General features: G+C 36.5%; 1 protein-coding gene across 7 annotated transcripts in view; it reads right to left on the reverse strand.

Annotated features, from left to right (window-relative positions):
- The window catches only part of LOC121320897 (muscleblind-like protein 2), a 43,740-nt gene that overhangs the window by 16,945 nt on the left and 1,030 nt on the right, over window positions 1-25,765 (reverse strand). For all 7 annotated transcript variants that reach the window (XM_041259668.1, XM_041259664.1, XM_041259663.1 and 4 more), the window contains exon 2: window positions 13,710-14,540. In XM_041259668.1, the coding sequence (XP_041115602.1) occupies window positions 13,710-13,883 (174 nt within the window). In that variant the 5' untranslated portion in view covers window positions 13,884-14,540. The remainder of the gene's footprint in view (window positions 1-13,709; window positions 14,541-25,765) is intronic.

Below are 25,765 nucleotides of genomic sequence, written 5' to 3' on the forward strand. Positions count from 1 at the left end.
TTTCCTTCACAGGTTTCTAACGAAGAATATACCATATGTCACTTAAATATTCCTGTGATAGAAACAGCACTGGCTTCAAGGGGTTAATAATGTGATGCCCCCCCCCTCCCCCAAAAAAGAAAAAACTAATTACATGGAAAACAGATATTGTTCAGAATGCCTTTAAGGGAAGTAAGCCTACATTATAGTGTGTCAAGCACTGTGACGAAATCCATTGTGTACAATTGTATTACTTGTAATTATACATTTTATAAGCTTCTGCAATCTATCAGTCCTTTCTGGTCACATGTAATTTAGATGGTGACAGCTAGGCTATACTACTGTCTCACTGCACAATTTCTCTGTTCTGTTTTAAACTTAAAGAAATGAGTGTACAGAAGCACAGACCATCATTTATATTATTTTAATATTCTGAAAAAGAGTAGTGCCAATATTTATATTTCCACTGCGTACTGTAGATGTTAAAATGACTTTATTGTTTTACTTTCACACAGAAAAACACAAGCACTTCCCGTTGAGGGTAAAACATCTAGACACTCAACTGGCATTAAAACATAAATTAAATAAAAACAATAACAAAAATTGTTAGCAATATTCAATTGTGGTACTAGCTACTTTAAAGAATTTGTTTCATACAAAAGTAAAAACATATTTTCTTTCCCTGACAGTTTTCAGTGTTTCAGCTTTCTTTGATGTGACGGATAGTATGACAGGGTGCATGACAGTCTACTAGCAGTGTTGTGTTGCAGCAGTTATATTGAATATATTGGGCTTTTTTTTGCTCAGCAGAAAATATTTGTGTGTGCTTTAACGGGGGAAGAAAGAATGCTTTAATTTTTAGATTTGCATGCTTTTCTTATATGTGGACAGTTAACAGTCTACATCATGCAACCTCCCTACCCTACCCAACGCCCACTATGGAAGAAATTCACCACATGTTAATTGTAATGAGCTCAATATGCTGGTGCTAATCACTAATAATCAGAGAGCAGGAGGTTGAAGAATACACTTGTTTAGTCCAAACCAAGCTGCGCTTATTAAACTCTGCTAAAGAAAAAGCTATGGCTTAAAACAATACCAAACTTTAAGGGTTAAAAAAAAAAGCTGAGTAGCCAAAGAATACTCTTCTTCTTACAAAAGTAGGGCACCAAGACAAAGCATTCTACTGACGGCACATCTTTTTGTTTTAATAATTTATATACAGTCAATAAATTAATTTTATTGAATTTTTATAAAACAAGTGAGTAAAGTATTAGTTAAGCTAATGTACAACACAAGACATTTCTAAATCAGCAGGTTTCCCTTTGTTTCATTGATTGAGTAGAGCACTTGAATCTAAACAATGATAGTAATGTGCAGTCTACGACAGTATACAGAACAGATGAATTATTTAAGAACGTAGTTGGTTTTCTTGCAGCTGTTGTCAACATAAGCCCTCTATTTAGCCCTGAGCACAACACACTGCACTGTATTTATAGAACTGAAAAAGGCATGATGACATTGGTATTTTTGACAGCTAATGAGAATGAATACAAACATTTGTAAGGGGGCAGCACAAAAGCTGTTTGTACAAAGTTGACTTTCAAATTCAATGCAACAAAGATATACTCATGGTGTTATATAACAACAATTTTTCATGTTTAGCCACAGGAATGTGTAAGGGCAGGCTTTTCAGTCATGGCCAATATGCACAAGATTATGTCTCCCGCCACAGCTGTGAATACACAATTCAAGCTATCAGTATCATGAAGGTCCTGTAGATCACCAAGAGAATACTGTAAATATGGCATTTATACAGACAGCTTCCCAGATTCAGACTCTTCAATACCTACTTTGTGGAGTGAAAGGTGTGTCAGGCCATTGGGAGCTTGCATGTTCAAAATGTGTCATGCCAAGTTCTCACTCTGGCCATCATGGCTCGAGACTATTTGGGAGTGCTGAATTAAAATGGCCCTTCACCACAACAGGCTAGGGAGAGAAAATCCCTACTGGTCAGATGTCAAAACAAGGAAAGGCAGAGGCCAGTCAAGCTGAACTGTCAACTCCAGGGTTCAGTATTTTGGCAACATCTACTGCTTAGGCTCTCCTTGTCAAGAGATGCGATTGGATAGACAGTGGCAACAGAAGTTGTCCATTCATTGTTAATTCTCTTGAGTCAGTTCATAGGGAGCAGCACTGAGATGACTTTCAAACTGAGCATTCATGATTTGACTTTCGAGTATTGTAACCTAGGTTGATCAAAACTGGTTAAGCATCTCTCTTGATAGATGTAAAAATATAATGCGACAGACAGACGGACTAGGATATCAATCCATACATTGTGTTTCAGAAAGTCTCAACACATTTAATCACAACTGTATTAGCGGTCACTATATGGTATGTAAAGATTTAACTGACACAGGTAAACACAGGTGCTTCCACTACTTTGAAAAAATACAGCAATTCAAAATCCTAACCACCGTCTTAGTTTAATTTGCTTTCATTAATTGTAATTATATATATATATTATATAATATATATATATATATATATATATATATAATATATATATATATATATTATATATAATATATATATATATATATAAACAAAAACCTTTGTAATAAAAATGGTTCCCTGCTATCGGAGCAAAGCCCATTTTAAAAATGTTGCATTATTGTTTACTCATGTTGTTTGCCAAGCTGTTTCCTTCTGTTTTACTTGATGTGCCTTTTGCTTTGCCCCTTCATTCCAAAAGATGGAAATGTAACCACTGACATACCATAATGAAGTGATGGAGTAATCTGGTTTTCCTACAAAAGCACTATAAAAATGACACACCCTAATTAAAAAAACCTTCATTAGCCTATACAAATACAGTGTTCACCAATGACACTTGGGAACTACACTATCCAAGATCACAACAAAAGGTATGTAATAATAATAAAATATATAGCTGTTATTAACTTTATCATTGACAACATTTCTTGCACAAAAGCAGCCTTACAAAGCCCACTAAAGATTACTGTGGTCAATAAGTGTTTTTTTGATATGATGAATAATTTCTCAAACAAATCATTGGCATGGAGAAACAGCATAAACACTGCACATACAGACTATGTTCAGTTATCCATTTCGATCTTGGATACATGAGAAGGACAGATATTTGAATGTGTGTACTGTGCACTGAATTAATATCTGTTCCTGCTATTGGGATGTGTTTGTGCGTGTTAGAAAATTGAGAATCGGACCTACAGTATGGGTAGGCTTGGATAAAATAAAAAAAAAAAAAAAAAAAAAAAAAATCACACACAAATCAACAACTGGTGCAAGCTTAAATGCAGTCAGATGCATCTTCATTTTAGAGACCAGCCTACTGCCTTTAAGGCTGACTTTGGGCAGTGCAGGTTAGTTTAGAATCAGAGCTAGTTTTAGGCTTCAGAATACAGAATAATCTTAACAAAAACATTTCACATGTACAAAAAGTTAAGAAACAAATAATGTGGTAAAACTTTGATATAAAGAAGTTAAAGAACAAACAAGAATGTTTATCTTGAGTTTGTAAGTTAATGAGATCTGCAGAAAGTTAGGTTCAGGTTCTACGCTGAACAATTGTTTTGATTTTTAATGAAGCATCAACAAAATAACATGAGAGACAAGTCCTATATGTTCACGCTAATTTGGGGAAAAAATGAAGAGTTGAAACAGATATTGTATATAGAACAACAGCTGGCATTTCTAGCTTTCCCCTTTTATTTATTTAATAACAACAACAGTAATAATAATAATAACAACAACAATAGTTTGATATTTTTATTCCACAGCTTAAAATGCATTTTACATACATCTGTTTTAAGTACCACTATAAAACACAATACAAAGATAAGCTCTGAGATTTTATCATTGCAACCCTCAGATCCACTGCTGCTGTGAGTGAAGCATCTCTCCTCAAACGCTGCAGCAGCATCATGTAAAGATTCCCAGAATCCTCCTCGCAGATGCTTCTGTAAAGAGCGTAACCAAGGTGCCAGAGCTGTGATGTGGGCACAGCATCCCACTGCTCTGCTATGACACATGCACCACCACCACCTTGGAACTGGTCCTTCCCACAGTGGTGAGGGGGTTGTATTTTATCCACACTGTTGCATGGTGGAACAGTATTTTACACAAATCATAGTGGGGTCACCCTGGCTGATTTTCAAGGAATATCCTCCCCTTTGTGCTACGCAGTTATAGATTAATTTAAAGTGCAGAGGCAGCTACATAGTACGTTCAAAGTCGACAAAAAATGTGATAGAGGTTGTATTGCTAGTTTATGGTTAAGATTTTAAAATTAATGCTACTGCTTTAGACTGGTGGCTTTAGACTTCATTCATGCTAAATAACAAATCAACAGTATCTTAAAATCACACAACCTTCAAACAATCTACCACTACTACTACTTTCTATTATCTGGCAATAATGGCTATTACATTTTTTGTGAATCAAAACAGACTATCGAATGTGCACAGACTTCTTGTCTGAAGCATTTTGAAATCCCATGATCATGATTTGACTGAGACATTCAACACGATATGTTTATCTCCCAGAAATGACAGAATGTCAAGTGTCTTGTCCCTCCAGGGTAAGCTGTTAAGAGTTCCTACAATCCTAAAGGAGACACTTTTGTAGGAAAAAAGGTGGGTTATGGTCTACTGAATCGTTTTAGCAATCCAACAGACTGGCAAAGACAAAACAGATGAAAAAATCTGCAACGGAAGCAGCATAGAATAGGAACAGATCAAAGAGCTGTTTTGCCAATGACTGTTTTGTTTATTTATCAGGGACACACACAATTATAACATAAGTGTCACTTACAGTGCATATAGAAAGTCTACACCCCCCAACTTTTTTCACATTTTGTTGTGTCAGTGCCTCAGAGTTTCATGCACTTAAATGAGGATTTTTTCCCACTTTTCTACACACCATACTCCACACTGTTAAGGGGAAAAAAGTTTTTATTGAGAAAAAAATTATATATTAAAAATACAAAACTGAAAAAATCATAATTGGATAAGTCTCCACCACTCCTCAGTTAATACTTGGTGGAAGCACCTTTGGCAGCAAGTACAGCTGTGAGTCTGCTGGGATAGGTCTCTACCAACTTTGCACACCTAGATTTGACAATATTTGACCATTCTTCTTTATAAAACTGTTCAAGCTGTGAAGTTTCTTGGGGAGCCGACAGCAATCTTCAAGTCATGCCACACAATTTCGATTGGATTTAGGTCGGGGCTCTGACTGGGCCACTCAACGACATTTACCTTTGTGTGCTTTGGGTCGTTGTCATACTGAAAGTTAAATTTCCGTCCCAGTTTCAGCTTTCTTGCAGAGGGCAGCAGGTTTTCCTGAGGGACTTCTCTGTACTTTGCTCCATTCATTTTCCCTTCTATCCTGACAAGTGCCCCAGTCCCTGCCGATGAGAAACATCCCCATAACATGACCACCACCAAGCTTCACAGTAGGGATGGTGTTCTTTGGGTGATGCGCTGTGCTGTGTTGGCGCCAAACATAATGCTTTGCATCTATGACAAAAAGTTAAATTTTAGTTTTGTCAGACCACAAAACTTTTTGCCACATAGCTACAAAATCTTTTTTGGCATACTTCAAAACAGGATTCAAGGTGGGCTTTCTTGAGTAATGGCTTACTTCTTGCCACCCTACCATACAGGTCAGATTTGTGGAGTGCTTGGGATATTGTTGCCACATGCACACTTTGACCAGTCTTGGCCATAAATTCCAGTAGCTCTTGCAAAGTTGCCATTGGCCTCTTTGTAGCCTCTCTGATCAGTATCCTTCTTGCTTGGTCATCCAGTTTGGAGGGACAGCCTGATCTTGGCAGGGTCTTGGTGGTGCCATACACCTTCCACTTCTTAATAATCATCTTTGTACCGTTCTCATGTTGTCTCGCGGGTGTAGCGGTTGTCAGTTGCTTTTGCTATCTCTTCCTTACTTATTAAGTGCTTTTTTATTTCTGTTTTATATTTAATATTTTATTTTTCATAACTGTGCATTATTTATTGTTAATGTTTTTACAACTTCATTAACATTTACTATAATTTATGTTTTCTAACACTACGATAAGCGCACGAAAGAAAACTGTGTCACCCCCGGTATTTATTTGTGGGGGACTCATGCATACAGCAAGAGATTGTTTATTTGTCATTTACTTAACAACTTTAGGCTAATTTCTTTAATAATTGATACATAATTTCAGTGATTTCATATTTAGATACCATTCTGTCCTTTATTAAGGGGAATTTTGGGTGCTGAAGAGGACATTTTTTGGGCTCTGGAACCAATTGAAGATTATAACACAGGAACCAATGGGGATTTCATTTCTGTTATACGAGATTTCGCCTAACGAGCATTTTTCAAGGAACGATTTACGCTTGTATAACGAGGGATTACAGTATATATATACACACACACACACACAATTGGGACCCCTTTTTTATTTAGTAGTTTCAATGGCCAAATATATCTTTAAACTATATAGCTGATCACTTTATTTCAACTTGTCTGTTTTTGTAGAAGAGTGTCAGATATTATACACTGGAACAAGTTAATCATTTTACCTTATACAAGAATCTTACATTATTCCTACAGTTTGCACTCTGTATCAGAAAGCAAATCGCCAGAAAATGCAAATCAACTCAAAATCATGCAAAAAAAAGAGGCTAGGTTTTGTTCAGCTGTATAATGTAGCAACAATGAAAAAGTTCCTGCATCACATCCAGTAGATTCTTTGTTTAAATGCCAACAACAGCTGACATTACAGCTTTGGCTTTTCTGCTTAACTGGCGAGTTGAAGTCTTTTGGTACAGTGGTTAAATGCTTGTCAAAATTGTCCAATTAAGCCAATGGCATTGTATTTGTTGGTTTCAGCTGCCTGCCTGCCATTTCATTGCCCTAGTTCATGCTTTATCTGTTTCTTTCAGTTTGCCACTTTTTTTTTTCCTCATTCCTTTTGCAATGGCATTAAAGCTACAATCAATCATGTCTCTTTTATTCACATTTGGGCACCCACATTAAACCACATCTTGAACATGACCACCTAAATAACTAAGAAAAAAAAAAAACTCACATTGTGAGACGTGGACAAAGACCTTGTGCTGCATTGACAACTGTTTTTCAGCAAGCAATAGGTGGAACTGCATGTTTCTGGCACAGACAGAAAACACAGATTGACCATTTAGCTGCACTAGATACAAATTACTTTTTCTTTCCAGTACCTCTGTAAAATGGTTATCCTCAAATTTGATCAGCTGTATTGCGAGTAAGAAATCAATAAGATTTGAAGGTGTGAACTGGACAGTTTATTTCCTCTGTGATTCATTAGTATACTCAACTAAACAAATGAAAATCAATATCATGTATACAGTACATCTATTTTTAAAAAATCACACTTCCTATTAAATTGAGGAGCAATTGTCCAATATTGTCCAAAAAACCTTAGGTGACATTTCCCGTTGTTCAGCTGATGTCATTTTTGGCCTTTTGAGTTCGGTTACAAAGAGAAACCATTTATCTTGAAAGATGGAGACTGCTGATGACTTTATCTACTCTTTCAAGTTTAAAGTTCTGGATTAAAGCAAATGACTAATAGGTGATGTAGGATGACTCATGAATGTACTTGTGAGTTTCAAAGCAACTCAGCTGCACCAAGTCAAAAAACAAAATGACCATGTCAAGCTAATCGTGCATTAAGATATTTAAAAAATACTGTGCTCATAAATGCACTACAGCATTTTGATTTTCAGTCTGCACCGAGAGCTGAGAATAAATTATTTTCATGGCAGACTATGGGCTCAGGAAGCAACAAAGAGGGGAGTTTTCTTCACTTCTCTGATGCAGAAACACCCTGAAACTGCTTGAAAAAAGCAACCTCTGCAGAATTGGCTCTGTGTTCTCATTCAGCGCCCTCCTGGTCTCTCTGAGCCTACAATAGTGTATGAGGAGCCAGTTAGTTTCACCACCTGTCATGGCAGTTTAGTGATGTGGGCATCTGTTCAGTATGATCTTCACCAAGATCACTGGAACCTATTTCACTTATATTCCCCAAACTACACCACAGAAATAACTTCTGATATCTCCAAGCTTTACCTGTATATATCACAATGGAAAGGAAACCATATGCTGTTACGAAAAGACCTAATCCACTAAAATCATGACATTTTCTTTAAAGAGGATAAACTTTGTTGTTAAATGTTTATAATTTAAAAATAGCAATCTATGACTGTACTTAAATTTAATGGGGGAAAAGTATCACAATATGACCTAGACAGGTTGCACAAGTCCACTACAGTATCAAGTCAGACAGTACAAGATAGTAAATTGACAATACAAATATTGACTAGCAAATTGATTTATACTTTGTTTGCACTTTCTGCAATGCTCCCCTATATTTATACTGGAAAAAAAAAAAAAAAAAAAAAAAAATAAACTTTTTCCCCACTGCTCAGAACCAGGAAATATCAGTATTTTACACACAAGCAGTACATGTCACAGTACATACATATTTTATATACAAATGCCTTTGCATTATTATTATTATTACAGTATGGTGGCAGTGAACATATTACTGTGTTTAACTGGATGTGGGGAGATAGCATTTTATGTATTAATGGATCTTGGATTTAAAGGTTAATAACTAATTTAAAAAAACGTCAGATTTCAAAGCCCTACTAACAACCCCCTCTGCTCCTAAACACTTTCTTTATGCTGCCCCAGCTGGTGTTTCTTACTTGTGGTGCAGGCCTTGATTTTGTTAGCTGAAAAAGACTGAATAAAAAGCTTGCACTGTGCTATATTCCCCTTCTCACAAGACTCCTCTTTGTACCGATTTAGTTTAAAACATTTCTGTAATTGGGAGGCAGGAAGAAGGTAGAAAAAAAACCCTGTACACTAGGAATTTTAAAACATGCACAATGTATGTAAAGAAGGGGGAATTATAAAAAGGCAGTGTATAGAACAGTACATTACAGTTGTAATGTTATCATTCTGGCTTTAATTCAGCTTTTTATTGTGCTTTGGGTGCATTTTGGTTTTGGAAATTGAGCAGAAGAGAACATTTTTTATATTTACACCTTTTACTATTATTTCCTTTCATTTTAATAAAATAAGCCATTTAATAAATAGCAGACAGCTTCACTGCAGTATATTAAAATAATTACATTAAAAAAAAAATCTGTGTAATGCCGCAGTAAGTAACATCTTCGAAACCGTTACCTTACCCCCTTTATTTGTTTCACCTTGCAACAGTTAGCAATACACAACCCCTAGTTATATTGCCCCTCGCTATACTGTGGATTCGGATACATTTTTACAGTCTACCAGGTATGTGGGACTGGCAGAGTTGAAAGGACACACTGTCACATACTCTGAATTGAATGAGGAAGGCAGTTCTGTCCTGGCACTTCAGATTTGCTAGACCAGCTCAATGCAGCTCAAAGCTAGATAATGGCTGATTTATACAGAAATGCTAACAACTCCATATCACAGCAACATAATCCGGAATCACTCAATGATCAACCACTGTCAAATATTAAGACAAAGCAATTAAAATGACATGTGACACTCTTTACTGTACACTTACTTCTATTTCCTCAACCAAGACATACCCAGCTTTGAAAGGGCAAATAAAAACCCACTGCTGGGGAGTTACTGTGGAAACCCTACCGTCAGCAACACATACAGCCCAGATGCACACTTGTATCCAGTTGCACAGGATGATGTCCCTTCCTACTTTAAGCCAGAGTGACCGACAGATGGAAGCCTGCTGCATTTTTGTAAAGAGTGTAAGCAAATTCCCCTGCAAGAACCCAATACTCAGAACACTATCAGAGTTCACAAGGTCAGCACACTGAGGCAAAACTCTTTTGCAAGTCACGCTAATTGATTTTGGTTAGAGGCTGCAGCAAAACACCAGGGAAAAGCTAGAACGAATTTCACCCATATAATTTCTGTTTCAGTCACAAGAGCACAGCTGTGGGTCATCATTACTTCTGTATAGACTAAAACAGCAAAATCATGTGGGTGAGATCAGAGCTCGGAAGCCGAAGAGGCTGTAAAGCCCACTAGTGTCATTTCCTTGATAGAACAACTTTAACTTCAGGGCAGCATCAAATGGTTCCTTGTCATTACTTTATTTTTAAAAGAAGTTTGGTTTACGTGTGTTGCTAGTGGGAGTGATGGGAGAAATGTCACTTGTTAAAGATTAGGTTGTAGACGCTCGTTTGACAAATCGCATATTGCGTTCACTGCAACCTAATCCAATGCCTAATTTTAGCTGTAATAGATATGAAGAGCTGCCCTAATAAAAAGCAATAGTTTAGGGAAGCCGGCCACATAGATTAGTCCTACTTCAATACCATGCAGCTGTAGTGGTACGACCCGTATCTTTTTACTAAGTAGGAGAAAACTTTCAGTGCATGAAAACAGCAATCTTGTTTGAACAGGGCTGAGGCAGTTCTGCTTTAATGCTCCTTTTAGGGATCAGGGAGCAGCATTTAAGTCACATCAAGAAACTAAAACCATCAAAAGACTCCTTGTAAACCAGTATATCTGACAGCACAACTAGAAATCTACTAGCTGAAAAAGGGTTACACATACTTTTACCCCAGTAATACATATATATTAGAAGAGGGAAGAATTAAAATGCATTGCAGTCAATGGGAAAGTTCCCTTAAGGCATCAAATAGAGAACTACTGTATCGACTGAATTTACACATAAATCAAATGAGTATTTTAAAACATACTTTCCATTACTAAAATACTCTCCCACGCTTATACAAAACGCACTAGAGATTACTTAGAATAGTGGGGTCTTGTGATTTTTTGGAGCCGAGGCCCAGGAGTAAACAAACACAGTAAAGAGAAAGGAAAAAAAAAAAAAAGCAGTCTGCAGTCGAGGAAGCTCAACATAAATTTGGAATACTGTGCTTCACACTACCGCAGGAGGGGAATGTGAAGGGCTGTCATCACCACTGAGGTTCACGTTACAAGTTTTTTTTATTTTTTATTTTGTGCTTCTATCCCCATAGAAACAGAATCTAGTATTTCACTCTAAAATGTCTCCTATTTTATTTTATCCTTAGGGTTAAGCAAATGTATTTTATAATATAAACCTCAGGACCTTCGTACAACATTGAGCCAAATCCAGGTTCATTTTTGGGTGATAAAATACTTGAATTTACTTAGTGAAGTGCAGTAGCATGGTGTTTGGGGCACTTATACAGTAGAAACCTAAACTAAACCACAAGGTAGTTAGCTATCCAAAGGCATGAATTCTGCCTTTTCACGATGTGCTTACAAGCTTCACTTTTGAAAATTGACTAAAAAAAGAATTAAGCTGAGCTCAACAAGAATCAAAAGCCTAGAACACGTTAGGTAGTGCTTTAACTGAACATATAACACCTGGACATTAAAAATGTTCTTGAAACAAGGTCCTAGTTAATTCATTTAATCCTGTTTGTTCTTACTTGCACAACCACATCCTTTGGATCCTGGCACTCCACCTACCTCAGACCATCAAGCATCTCCATGGAATGCTTACCTCAAAGGAGGTCAGGGTTCTGAGACTTTATTTCACATATTATGTATGCTCTTTGACTTGAGGCTACTATACTGCATAGTCCTGTGGGCCTGTTGTCTGATGTGTAATTGCAATTGTGTTGTTTTTTCATGTAGACACCATAAAGCCAACACAGGGGATTTCTACGCTTTTTTAAAATTCTGTATTTGTTTACAAATTCCAAGATGATACTGTTGGAGAGGATTTTGAAAGTTGGATTATGTATATTGTGACTGTACTGTATACTGCACCACTTTTGCAATACTTGTACTGTATCCTCATATTGCTTTTGCAAGGTTGCCCCCCATACTACTGCATTAGGATAGGATTAGTGAAGTGCATGGTGTAGAAGGGTTAAGAAGCAAGGTGGCTGAATGAATGTCATGTAAAAACAGATGGTGCTATTGAATAGAGGGGCCAGCGAAAGTTCAGACTGCAGCTTGGTACAGTATATAAAGCTGGACAATGTCAATGAGCAAGTCCTAACCCAACATGTGAATGTTATAGGGTGCTGTAACTGATCCTACAATGTTATATGTAACCTATAAAAGCATTGGCACACACACACCCATACATAATAGGATGCTTTGTTAAAAACATTAATAAAATAAATAATAATAATAATAATAATAATAATAATAATAATAATAATAATAATAATAATAATAATAATAATTGTAACATCCATTTGCAATAATAACTAATGCAGCCTCAGTTGAATTGGAAGATAACATATTTAATTAACAATCCAGAGTAAGCTCAGTGTAAATGCAGCAGCAATGGTCCCAGAGGACTATGGTTTGCACCCGGATTGCAGACGCCCACCCAGGAAGGAAAAGGTGCTACCATAATAGGGGAATAGATACCACAGACCCACAATCGGGATGTTTGTTTTGGTTTTTTTTGTTGTTGTTTTTATTTTATTCAAGACCTGGGGGCAGTTCTGCTACATAAATCAATATTTTACTTGTTCTTGGTTTCATCTATTTTGGGATAACTTGTATACTTTTAAAACATATTTAGGCCCTAACTACTCACCCATATATGAATATGAAGCCTGTTGTCAAAGCCTGGGAAATCAAATTGAATTTTTAGATACAGGTATACGCAAATGAAACCCAGCTTGTTCAGTGTGAACTTATTTCATGTAAAAACCCCATGGTATCCTTAAGTATGATTAAACGTTAACCAATTACCTTGATTTTGACACAAAGCACATGCTTGTCTGACTGGGTAAATGGGAGTAATCTTTCTCTACACGATAATGTTTTGGGGTACATTTACACCCCCTTTCTTCTTCCAAGAGTTGGAAAATACATATTTCCCCCTATATAGTACCTGCTTACTGGTGGTGCTATTTGGATTAGATTTCTTTTGTTTTTTTGTATGTGTCTGTGTGTGTGTGTGTGTGTGTGTGTGTGTGTGTGTGTGTGTGTGTATATATATATATATATATATATAATTATTTATTTGTATTTTATATGTGTGTTTGTGTGATCTTAAAGGCATTTACTGTTGACAGCATTTTCAATAAATAAATAAAAAAATTAAAAGAACATTGAAAAAAGAATAGCTTAAATAATTTTGTTTTGTTTTTATTTCTTTTTTGCTTGGGTGCATTAGCATCCTTTTCAGCCGTGCAAACTCAATTATTGCTCCCGGTGAAAGGTTAAAACTGCCTCAGTTCAGATCATTAAACTAGACCTTATGTTTAACATAATCATGCAACTGCTGCTAGTACATTTCTTTTGAGTAAAAAATCAGTGATTTTTTTTTGGCATATTGTATTGCATATAAACAAATGATACTGGGGAATGTAGCACTGTACAGTATACTGTAAATATGAGCTAGTCTCAAGACAAGAAAGTCACTCACTACCCATTTCTAAAGAAATTTCGCACAGGACAAACAACTGTGTATACTGTAGTATACAGAAGCAAATATTTTAATTTCTTTCTTTTTTTTCTGCTTTCAGATTCCAGAATCACACTGCACAACAATCTTAGCATGGCCAATCTCCATCCTTATTTTTTATTTTTTTCAAAAGGAGAAACATATTTCAGTTACAGATCTACTGGAAGAGGTTAACATAAAATATAGGTCTGACATTCCTTACCTTAAGTGAGTCGAAGCAGGCAATAACTCTTCCATTTTCAACCTGGCAGCTTTTCGGTGGGTGTGCAAATTTGCATTCCTCGTCGGTACGTGAACAAGTTCCTCTCTGAAACTGCCGGCACACTTCCAGTGTCAGCCATTTCGTATCTCGCATCGAAGTTATGTTTAAAGCCATGCCAAACTTTTAAAGTGAACCAGAAGATTTATAGAAGAAACCAAATTTGTTTAAAAATAAGTAACATGCATTAAAACTTGACTAAAATCGCAACATCAAGAACAGCAGTTGGCTCTGGAATTTCATAAGATCTCAAAATGAAGACAATAGACAGATCTACCAACACTACAGCAGCATTGGGAACAGACGATTTATCAGGACAGCAGACTCATCAATCAGTTTTTCCCACTTGTTCGGCTTCTGGCTGCAGAAAGGTACATGCTCAGTGGCACTCTGGACTGACAGAACGTCTGAGTTTCTTTATTGTTTGCTGACACAATGTCTAAATAAAGTTATTTCAATGCAATGGCACTCCTTGATAGAATATTAATTGTGTGTTGAATGCTTGCTCGTATTGATTCAATTCTCAAACCACATCAGCTTTTTGTGCTTTAGCTGCGCTCCTCTCACAGTAAATCTTTCCACTTCGTTTTGTTTAAACGTTGGAGTCAGACTGAAATGAAATGGAGGGCAAGTTGTCACAGTTGAGGTATCTTCTGGCACAGCTCAGACGACAGCACTGTCTAATAAGGAAAATTACGTTTAAAGAGACACAGACTGAAGCAGCAGCTTTAAGTAGGAACGGTATTTGAAAAGGCACTTTGTTTTGTCATTGATCTGTTTGAGAAAAAAGAAAAAAAAGAACAATGTATTAATAACTATACCATGAGTTTGTTTATACTGTCAAAATATTTAGCAACCACTAAAATATAAAGCATTTGGTATTAAACTACCAAAGAAAAGGATTAACCTACATAATGGAAATAAATTAATAGGCACTAAAAATAATTTTCTGACAAATTATACATCTGCAGTAACCTGCAACAAAGTGCTCTGAGAAAAGGTTATGACTTTTTCAATTATATCACACAACTGTGTTGTATCATAAAAAGATATGACGCAAGAATCCCAAATTAATTTCAGTATCTTTTTCCATACACTCTATGCAAAAAAAACCAAACATTATTAATTTATTAAATTTCTCCCAGTTATTATTATTTTTCTCCTTCATCGCAGCGATTCCCCACACAGCTCAGGGACCCGAGGCTCAGTGGGCGTCCTCCAATCCCATGAGCCAATTGCTGTCTTTTTACACCAAGGAACTTGAGGGCGAATGTCCACAGGCTACCGGCCTCTAGTGGACAAAAGACCTGCCCAGCAAATCTCCGCCCCCAAGCACTGGCCTGCAGGGGTCGCCACAGAGCAGTGAGGAGAAACAGTCTAAGCCACATCCCACCTCACCAATCCTGGGAGTGCCAAAGCCAATGCAGGCCCCCCCAGGAGACCCCAGTGAAGACCGGCTGCCTCGAACAACCAGGATGCGAACTTGCGATCTCTGATCTCACCCTGCATGCTGCGCGGCACTGCTTTTACCAGGTGAGCCATTTGGGGACCCTCACACATTCATTCGGTCATTCTAGTAATAGTGATCTATTTATTTATTTTTTACAATATCTCAACTGCTCCCAAAACTAACTGACTGTATTATTAATCCCCTCTGAACCCCGGTTACAACAAAAGCCAAATAATGACAATATATTTATTGTATGCTACTGTAAAAAGACCACAGACACAATTTTAACCTTCCTTCTTGGTTAATTATGCGTTCTCCCTCAGCTTAGTTGTTTGTTCCCCACATTAAATCCTAGTGCCTCTCATTTGCATGTCAGCAGGTTGAGAGGTGCTGTATGCCGTTTGCATTTTTTTTGTATATGCACAGCCAGGGGTTAAAAATGACACTTCACTGCTGCTGATCATTACTTTCTTACATTGTACACAAGAGTGCAACACTCAGGTCTAGAAAACAGAAAGCATAGTATGGTACTTGCCCTGTACAATGAGACAGCATTATGCAGTGAGCCATTTCAGAATAAAACAAGGGTAAGCCTCCCTAGTGAAGTTATGCATGATGGGAGGAATATCCAATTGAAACACTTATTGCAGCAGTTTTCTGGGCAGCCGTCCAAGTACTGGCCAACGACTCAAACAGCTGCATATGCCAGACAAGATTATTATGCTTGCTGGTCCCAAAATGTCTAAACCTGACATGACCAATGCAAATGAAATACACAATTATAGATTAGTTCAAATTTTGAAATAATGGGGGAATTATCCTTGCTTCTCCATTTTATTTATTCATCATATTTCAATTCAGCTGGCTTAAAGTGACATACTAACAACTACTCTGTTTATTGTTAGCAGGTACCAAACGAATGACCTTTGGCTTGCCTTGTCGCAAAAACTTTAGGAACTGTTCCTGGAACATCTGCGGAGTGTTGTCTGCCTGCAGACACCGAGCTGAGAGAAGGAAAAAGTCTGATGGGGGTGGGGGGAGCAGACACAGGACATGCTAGTCCAACACGTTTTGCTATTAAACATTTCATTATGGTTTGACCCTCAGATTTTTAAACTGAGAACATTTAGGTAAGAATAATGCTAGTATTGATAATTGTGCAATATATACATTTTACTTTAAAGAATATAAACTAAAAAAAAATCTATTTATCTATCTACATACAAACTCAATGCTCGTCATACACAACATCTCTGTACCAGCAAGTTTAGGCACGGTTTTGTTAACACTAAATTAGCTTTAAGGGCAAGATAAAAATGTGGCTTCTATAGAGGCCTGACTTTTTTTTTTTTTTTTTTTTTTTGCTTACCATTCATGTTTTCAATGCCCTTTATTACCATGCTTTGGAACTTTCACTTTCACCAGATTATGCGAAATCTGCATAATAATTTGGTGAATTAGCATAGCATTTCTGCGATATTTGCACTACTCAAACATCAACAGCATACATATTGTCTGTCCTGGACCTTGGCTTACACGAGAATGCAAATACTCTCCAGCACACATACTAGCTTGTCTATGCTTTTCCACACGTGGAAATTACTTCTTCGGTTCTAAAGACTAACGGAAAGTGTTTGAAATTTTCTTGCAAACTTGCATTGTTCCAAAGAACAGAAACTCTTTGAAATCAAACTGCAAAGACAAAAGTAAGAGCTATGAAAACCCATGCTTGCACTGTTGGAATATTTGTTTTATTGTGTCAAAATAAATAAACTGAAACCTAATAAATAAATACAAGAACTGCTGCAGGACAATCTTTTTCATATTTACTATATTACTAAGGGATGTGCCTAAAAAAAGGCCAAGTGCAGGTAGAGTATTGGGAATCGAGGCATTCACTAGGAAGGCACAGTAGTTTGTAATCATTGGTTTATGGATAAAGCTTGAGTCTGTGTATGTAATTCCCTCCTCCACCAATTCATTGTACAGCTGCTTCCATCACACTGGTGGGTTTCTGCTTCCTGACTCTCAGTTCCTGGTCTAGATGTTCCCAGACATCCTGCCAGATTTAATGCAGGATTCTGAACAGTCCATACAATGCAACCATTGCAATATAAAGAAAGAAACTTGTTAAATAATGGAAGGAGTGCATTTTTGCTGACTTGTCAATTTGCATCTAAATGTACTGAAGTGTTATTGCAAGAAATGAGTCAGAAACTATTAGCTCCCAGGCTTACAGATTCTTGTTCTGTCAAAGATATTTTTGGCAATTTTTTTTCTTTTAAATCACTCAAACCCAACCACATTATAAAAAAAAAAAAACATAGACTAATATTTGTCTATAGTAAAACAATATTCCACCCAGATTAAAATCTCATCATTAAGTGCAGCTACAGTAAAACCGCTGCTACACACTGGAGAGCTTAACTTCGATACACAACACAAGCATTCCATCTCAAACACTAAGGTGTGGCTTTGTTTTAGAGTATACACTCCTGTTAGACTGAGAAATTTGAGAATTACACGGTTTCAGAATCTGTACATGCCTAACCATAACCAAGGGTCTCAAAACCACCTCCCTGACAGTCTCTCAAACCAGACCCAACAAATCCACCTCAGCTTACAACAGTACATATTAACACGAAGAATACTGTCTGCTCCACAGCCACACTTCATGAGCAGATTACATATTGTAAAATGAATACAGATCAAGATGCAGAACCACCTTCTTAGCGCTACCACCCCTGCGCTGACTCGGGAGGGGCTTAGACAAACACAAGCTGTCCTCTGAAGTATGCCCTTAGCAGCCCGCTTCTTTACACACTTCAGGATTACCATGCAATTTCTTACTTCAGCGGGAAGATTAAAAAAAAAAAAAAAAGAAGGACAGGGTGCATGTAAAGTATTTCTTCAAAGATGTTAATGCATGTTTAAAAAACAAAAAACAAAAGGGCAGGTTGCATGCAAATTATTTCTTCAAAGATGTTAATGCATGTTTTAAACATCAAATACTCAAAGCCTATCATTATAAAAGACAGACAGCTTATTTTCATTTAAACTAAAACAGCCCTGAATAAGTGCTAAAAAAATTATAACAAAAACGTACCTGCTGTGTAATATACACTGTAATACCGTAAGTTGTAATAAGCAGTCAAAAATACTACACAGAACTTAAAAGCCTATATGAACATATTAAAAAAAATCTATACTGCTATAATTGGTTACATGAATGGAAGTACAAAGCTATAGTTTTTATTATGGAGCTAGAGTGATTCGCGGACGTCTGGAGAAAGATGGGACTGTGTTCATCAAAAATGTAAGCATTTTGTTTAAAAGCAAATTGAGGGTTTAGCACCTTCACTGAAAATGTCAAGGACACACATCTACAGGAGTGCCTGACATTCACACTACACTTGAGTACTGCAGGTAAGGCATATCATGGTTGAAAACAAAGAATTTTCCTTTTGAAGGGATGGCTAAATCCTTTCAAGGACGAAGATTATCTGAACTGACAGAGAGGGTTTAGGCATTGAGCTGGCAGGGACACTCTTAAGTCCATGTACAGCAGACCCCTTTCTACATTCAGAATGGTGCTATGATAGACAAGGCTTAGGAGCTGAATGATATACAGTACTGTAGTAATTACTGTAGGTTATGCGGACAGATGACTCATTTAATAAACACACGAATCTGAATGCATAGCAATGCATAGCAAGGCTAGCCTGCCCACTTTTATACAATAGCCTTGGACAAAGTACAAAAGGACAAAGTATCTGACTGCTTAATGCTGCTTACCTTGAATCTGTTTGAGCCTCTAGTTTTATCTTATGCGATGGACAGTTCAGTTCATAACATTTTAGTTCATTATAAAACATTTTTTATTAGCAGGTTAATATTTTCTTATTTTTAAACAGCTGTCCAATTATCTAATTTTAAATGTGCCCATTATTTTATTCTGCTGTCCAAATGTCTGTTCAGCTTTCTGACTTGGGCATCATTCAGAGACATCCCTCTTTATGGAGGTGGAAACTATGGTATACTCTCTCACTCTCTGACACACACAAACACAACACAGGGAATAATATAGAAACCAAAAGACACCGTAAATAACTTTCCTTCGACTCTTTAGAAACACTTTCACTATGAAGCTTTTTGTTTCTATCCTGATTCTCTTACCCCACTATTCATAGGAACAGAAAGGGGCCGTTGGTTCAAAAACGCCATTAAGTGTGACCTACAAATATCAAGCTTATTAAATGAGCACCGAGGCACTTTCCTTTCAAGCTAATCTGATATACCGATCCCTTAGCTGCTGTATGTTACCAGCCTATTAACAGTAGGCTGGTGATCTTATTATAGAACTCTTCTGGGTTTGTGCTAAAGCTGCTGTATATTGCAGTACAGAGGAGCCCTTTCATAAAAACTCAAATGGAACACATGTTGTTTTAAACAGGGACCTTTTCATAACTCACATAAAGGTGCTAAACACACATGTGAACGGATCAATCAGCTGGCCTGGGTACTAGTTTTAGTTTTTCACTGACATAAACCTAGGTAAAGTTTTTAATTGTTTCCTTCCACTCCTCTTTTTAAATATGTTTCAGCAGAAACTACTCTGGAATGCTGCCAAAGCTCTGATCTGAGGTGCTTTGAAGCAGACATGTTGATTTAAATAATGTATATTTTACATTAGTATGAGTGATACAATAATAACACTGCAATCTGCAGACTTGTTAATGGCTTGCCTCGTTCTCTTTTAAACTTTCATTTTGGTTTTACTGAAAACTGCTTGGATGTCAAAAACAGCGGAGAATTGATAAAAAAAAACAAAAAAACAACTGCACCGATTACACTATAACCAAACTGTATCCCTAATGTACAGTGTGTGTGTGTGTGTGTGTGTGTGTGTGTGTGTGTGTGTATAAACATGAAGTGTTTTATTAGGCTTAAACATTTCAGAAATATAAACAGAAAGTGATACTATTGTTTTACAAATGTATATATACTATAATGCGTTCCTAATTGATTCCACATTGTAATGCTGAAGAAATTCAATTAAAAAAATTAATAAATCAATACTTGAAAAACATTTTTCTATTTTTTCTTTCAATTAACTTGGAATAAAAAAAAAAAGTTATTTAACTAATCCAAGTACCATAATATATAAAATATTAGCAGAGAAATGCATTTAACAAAATATGAATCTACTACATCTACTTAGTACTGCTTCTGCCAAATATATTACCATGAAACAATTTTACAAAACCTGGGTTTGTTAAACAGGTTAATGACAGGAGGCGATGCTTTTTACTGAGTCAGCTGAATCCTGCAGTTTATTTTCTAATAGTCCTAATTACTGTATCTGACCTGAATGATCGAGGCCTGCGCCTTTAATAAAAATGTGTGAACAGACGTAATCTATAGATATGCTGTATATTGGTTTGTTTTTTCCCCCAAAAAATTATTAAAAGAATAAGATATATTTTTTGCAAATCATAAAATTTATGGTAAATGTTTATTTTGTATATTTCTATTGGTTTTCTTCTTCAGACATTTAATAACTTTTCTAAGTACTAGAGTTTCTTGACCGAGCTTCCTTATGGACTCAATTAAATCCACATGTAAATCAAACTGCAACCATTTTGAAGTTAAAACAGATTTAAAATTGGACTTCATCAAATGCTCAGTTCTGACAGAATTAAGTCAACTCAACTGCTCAAAAATTTAAAACATAATCATTATTTAAATGTATATAGATTCCTTTGCACATTCACTCTAACCTTTTAAAATATTGGCCAGTGATTCAGCTGCTTTTTGACCTGTTAAGTCTCTCTAACACAAAAATCCCTCAACAATCATTTTTAAACAGAAACAATTACAGAATAGGAAGGTTACTTGTCTGGTCCTAAAACAACAGGGCTAATTGTCTTTGCATGCTTCTGTCAAAGTGCTCTCAAATCAATTTAGGGTGAAAACAGCAGCTCACAACGCCTTACTTAGGCATTCGTTTTGGCTTCTCTCCACAGTTTTTAAACAGGAAGGGGAGAGACAGTGTTCCATATCAAATACACCCTTTTCCTTTCTATGTGTTTGCTAACTCTGACATAAATCAAGGCCTTTTCCTGCCATTGCGTTCCCAGCAACAAAGTCCACAATGTCCTGCTCATTATCAGGCCGTTACTGTACCGGCAATAAAAGGACTATTCTAAAAATCCAATTCCATCCCGTGTCATGATTTATAAAGCACTGTGGACTCCTTATTGAAAATGCACAAAGCCTTCCTATTAGCAGAACGCATATTACCCAAAAATATGCAAATTCATGACCAACCCCAAAACCCATCCTGACCACATAAACATGTTAAACTGTTTCTCTTACAGTAGTTTATGAATCCTGTACTTCTAAAGCAAAAAATGAAAAAGTACATCAAGCCCAATACCAAATAAGTAAGCACCTTTCTCGGTGTGAGAAAATGAATGTCTCGTTTAACAGCATACAGTACACTAATTTCACACAGTAGAGTATAGTGGGTAAGAATAACTAGAGCAAATGGATGCAGAGCAGTAGCTAGAGTACAGCAGCTGCTTGGTGAGGGAAGCCCGTTTCCAAGTTTCCACCACCAGAAGCTTTTTTCATATGGTATGCAGCACACTGCAGCAAACACTTTTAAACAAGTCATAAAAAAAGAGAGACAGTTCTCCCACCTCATTTGGTCCACAAGCTCTTTTTAGCCTCTGTCTTCCCTCGACTGCAGAAACATCTGGTATAATGATCGAACCCCTCCCAATAGCATCAGTACTATGTAAAGAATTACCATGTGAATTGTTGTCATTCCTTGTTCCGTGCGGTGTGCTAAAGGCCCATGCCTAGACAAGGATTTTCTTTCAACGGCAGTGCAGGAAAAGAGGAGCGAGTGTCTGCTGAACTCCGGCTGAGAGATTTCCAGCCCTCCCCCCCAGCATGGCCCTCCCAGAGTCATCTGCCCAATGGTAGCTCAGATCTACAGCTCTTAAACAGGCTGTAATATACTGACTGACAAGCTGACTCTAGAGCCTCTAATGACAGCCCTGTGAATACTAATCTTTAAGGTATTTCCCTGTCATGCATAGCGCTGAAGCAGTCTTAGTAACAAAGTACTTTTCTATTGCTGCCGTACAAAAGGGCACGGCATACATGTACAAAAACGGCAGCTTTTGCCAAGCTTTGTAGCTGGCAACTAAGAAGAAATACAATATACCTTCCACAAATGATCAACAAGATACAATATTGCTGAGTGTGTACTGGGCTTTAGTCTTGAATTCTAATTTAAACACATTTTAATTTGAACTACTTACCGTAGCTTTTACGTTATCTGCGCCTTTACAGGATTAAAAACACTGAGGTGAAAATAACAGTTTATTGAAACCAAAACTGTCTTTGTGACCATACAGCAGTACAATTTGCTTTTTCATTAATATTAATCGGAACAAAACATTTTTTTAAACCAGAAACCTAATTTACATGGAGAACAAAATAAACCATGATGCATTAGCCCCAGGGTTCCCAAAAAACACATTAACCAACACATTACCGACACAGAAAACAGGACAGCATAATTGAGTTATAATGAATGCAGAATGGGAACCCTTTTGCAGTCATTCTGTGTTTACCTATTCTCAGAAGAATCACTCCACTATCTTAACTATGAACAGCCTGCTTTTTCCCCTTTGACACAAGCCTACACATTCCCTGTTTATAAAACTAACACTACCCTATGGTAGTTCAAGTCAGTACAGATGTTGGGAGGTCAGTCAAACACCAAAAAACTGTCAATAAACAGCAACATATTCTTGGATTATGTTACTAAATGACACATTATTTTTATATTAAATAATCTTAGTGAAAATTTTCTTGCAACTCTGTGTCCAGACAAAATGCAAAAACACACCCCTTGTTTCTTGAGGTATGTCTATCTAAATAAGTGTCTTGGTTTTTCATGCTGAAAACAAAAACTAGAATGAAATAACCAAACTCTAGCCTATTTTTTGTTTGCAGTGCTAGATTTTAAGGAATTCTTCCTGATTGTCCCATGGACAGGTGCAAGGCAGATCACTGGTTATCAGTAAACAAACAGACGACTACAAAGTGCTATTTTTCACTTTAGTACAATAAACGACAACTTTGCTACAGTTGTGTGCATGTGGTAATTCGATGAACTTATTGTTTAAAATGTACCATGTTATCATCAGTAACCCAATTTACCTTTTAAGAACATACTATAAATAGACGTAACTTGGGGATCAATAAATCTATACATATCTGTCAAACATCTGGTGTGTAGCAAATGCATTAAACTAAATTGTTAACCCTTTACCATACATAATAATGTAGTTTGAAATTAAACGGGTGCAATTCATAACACAGGACACTATATTAAATTTCTTTAACAGCCTTTATTGACGTGGCTACAGCACCACAAGCTCAATGGTATGGGTAAGTGTGCAAAAAATGACAAAAGGAGATACAACAGTAAATGAAAAACCTCCTTAACATGATGAAAAATTGAATACATGCTGATGTTCTGTGTCCTATAAAAGGAAAGGTGGGTATTTGAAATGGAACACTCTGCCCAAAGCAACTAATATACTAGGCCTAAATGTATCCATCCCTTCAGCAGTGATTGGTTACAGAGAAAGAGAGTCAAAGCGTGAGCCTTTAAAGTCTTTGTTAAAATATTGATTTCTCAGTTTAAAAGACGACTAGAATAGAGTCTTATGATCTTTAGTACAATGAAGTCCTCACAAACCAAATCATCCATGCATTTCATGTTAAAAGTACACATTTTCCAATTTCCGATGCAAACCTAAATTAAATTAACTAACAAATGTAATCTGTGTGACAATATTAATGTACTAGGTGAAGTAAGTACAACTCACTGCTAAGATGTACGATTCAGGGTTCAAAATATTTATTTGGGCCCCCAAAATTGCACTACTAGTAGCCTGGTTAGATATCTTAAATTTTCCCAGTTAAAGAACTTTAAAAATTGCACAGATTGCAATTTCTGTTAGCTGAATTACTACCAAGGCAGTATCTGTCTTCAATTACCAAGCTATCATTAGCGGTTTCAAAACCTACCCAAACTGAGCAGCCAATAATAATAGGGAATGTGTTTTCCAGAAAGGTAAGACCCCCACCAATCTGAATCTGTCTTCAATCTCCTGGTCATTACTTGTTGTTTCAAGTGCTAACTGATATGTGGCTCATGATGCTTTGTGAATAAGGCTACATTTTTTATAATACAGTAATAGTGTTTAATACAACAAGCAAAATGGATTGAAAAAAATGCAATGTCTGTGGCTATGGAAATCTCCCTGGAATTCCTTAAACAATGTTTTGAAGCACTGGAAAGGTCAAAAGTTGTGCCATTTTTGCCAATAGAAAAGTCAAATTTAAACGTTTTTCTGACATGTCATAGAAGCATTAAGAACAAGCATTGTTGTTGATGCAGTTTGCACGATAATGACACTACTGTCATCTTCCCAAACTCTACACTGTTGGATATGAAAAACTAGACTTCAGCTAGCTAGTCTATAGTAGAGTTGGCTTAGCCTGATTTAGATATGGAAAAGATCTAGAAATACAATACACAAGCTGTCTCGGTTTTGTTTAATGATCATTGACTCTGCACTACAGTAGAAAGCAGAACAATGTTATAAGCTGCAAATAAACCCCTGTAATATACTATAACCTTGAGTATTTTTGTACAGGTGGAGGGGGCTTTGGCAGAATAATCCAGTCAGCAGACACAACCCATTTGAGCACTACCGATACTGTGTTTGCATATCTGAATTCACATTTGTTCCCACACTAGTAATGGGGGTATGTTCTTTGGAAAAATGGTCTACTGGCATACAGGAACAAGTACTGGTCACAAGGAAGCATGCAGCTGATCCAACCCGACTTTTGCCCCCACCATCATGAAGAATGAAACTCTATGTTGGTTTTCAAACACAAATACCCCCGTCTCTGAATTAACGCTAGCAGTGTTAAGCACATCATGCCTCAATGAAGACTGTCCAATGCTGCCTGAGAGAAGAGCACAGATGTGTGACAAACCTGTCCGACTGGGAATTAGAGTAGACACGGGATGAGCAATCCAGAACAAAGAACTTCTAGGACAAATAATTTTAAGGGCTAAATCTGCAAACAACATCTCCAACCTGTTTTACAGATCCTCCCTAATCTATTGGAGCCACACAGGTATAGAGAAATACATACCGTAGTTACCTTTTAAACTTTAAAACCAAATCACCTGAAAGTCAGATAATGAAATTAGAATTATATTTAGGTCAGCCATGCATTTAACATAGATTATTGAGCTATAGTCTATTAAATCATCTTAGTAGATCATTAGTATCTTTAATATGATTATATATATATATATATATATATATATATATATATAATATATATATATATTTGTAAATATATAATTTTGTACGTAAAACATTTTTAAATACATTAAAACATGCATTAAATACAATTCTGCCTCTAGAACATTTATATT

The sequence above is a fragment of the Polyodon spathula genome, chromosome 9, assembly GCF_017654505.1.
Source record: "Polyodon spathula isolate WHYD16114869_AA chromosome 9, ASM1765450v1, whole genome shotgun sequence".
NCBI lineage: Eukaryota > Metazoa > Chordata > Actinopteri > Acipenseriformes > Polyodontidae > Polyodon > Polyodon spathula.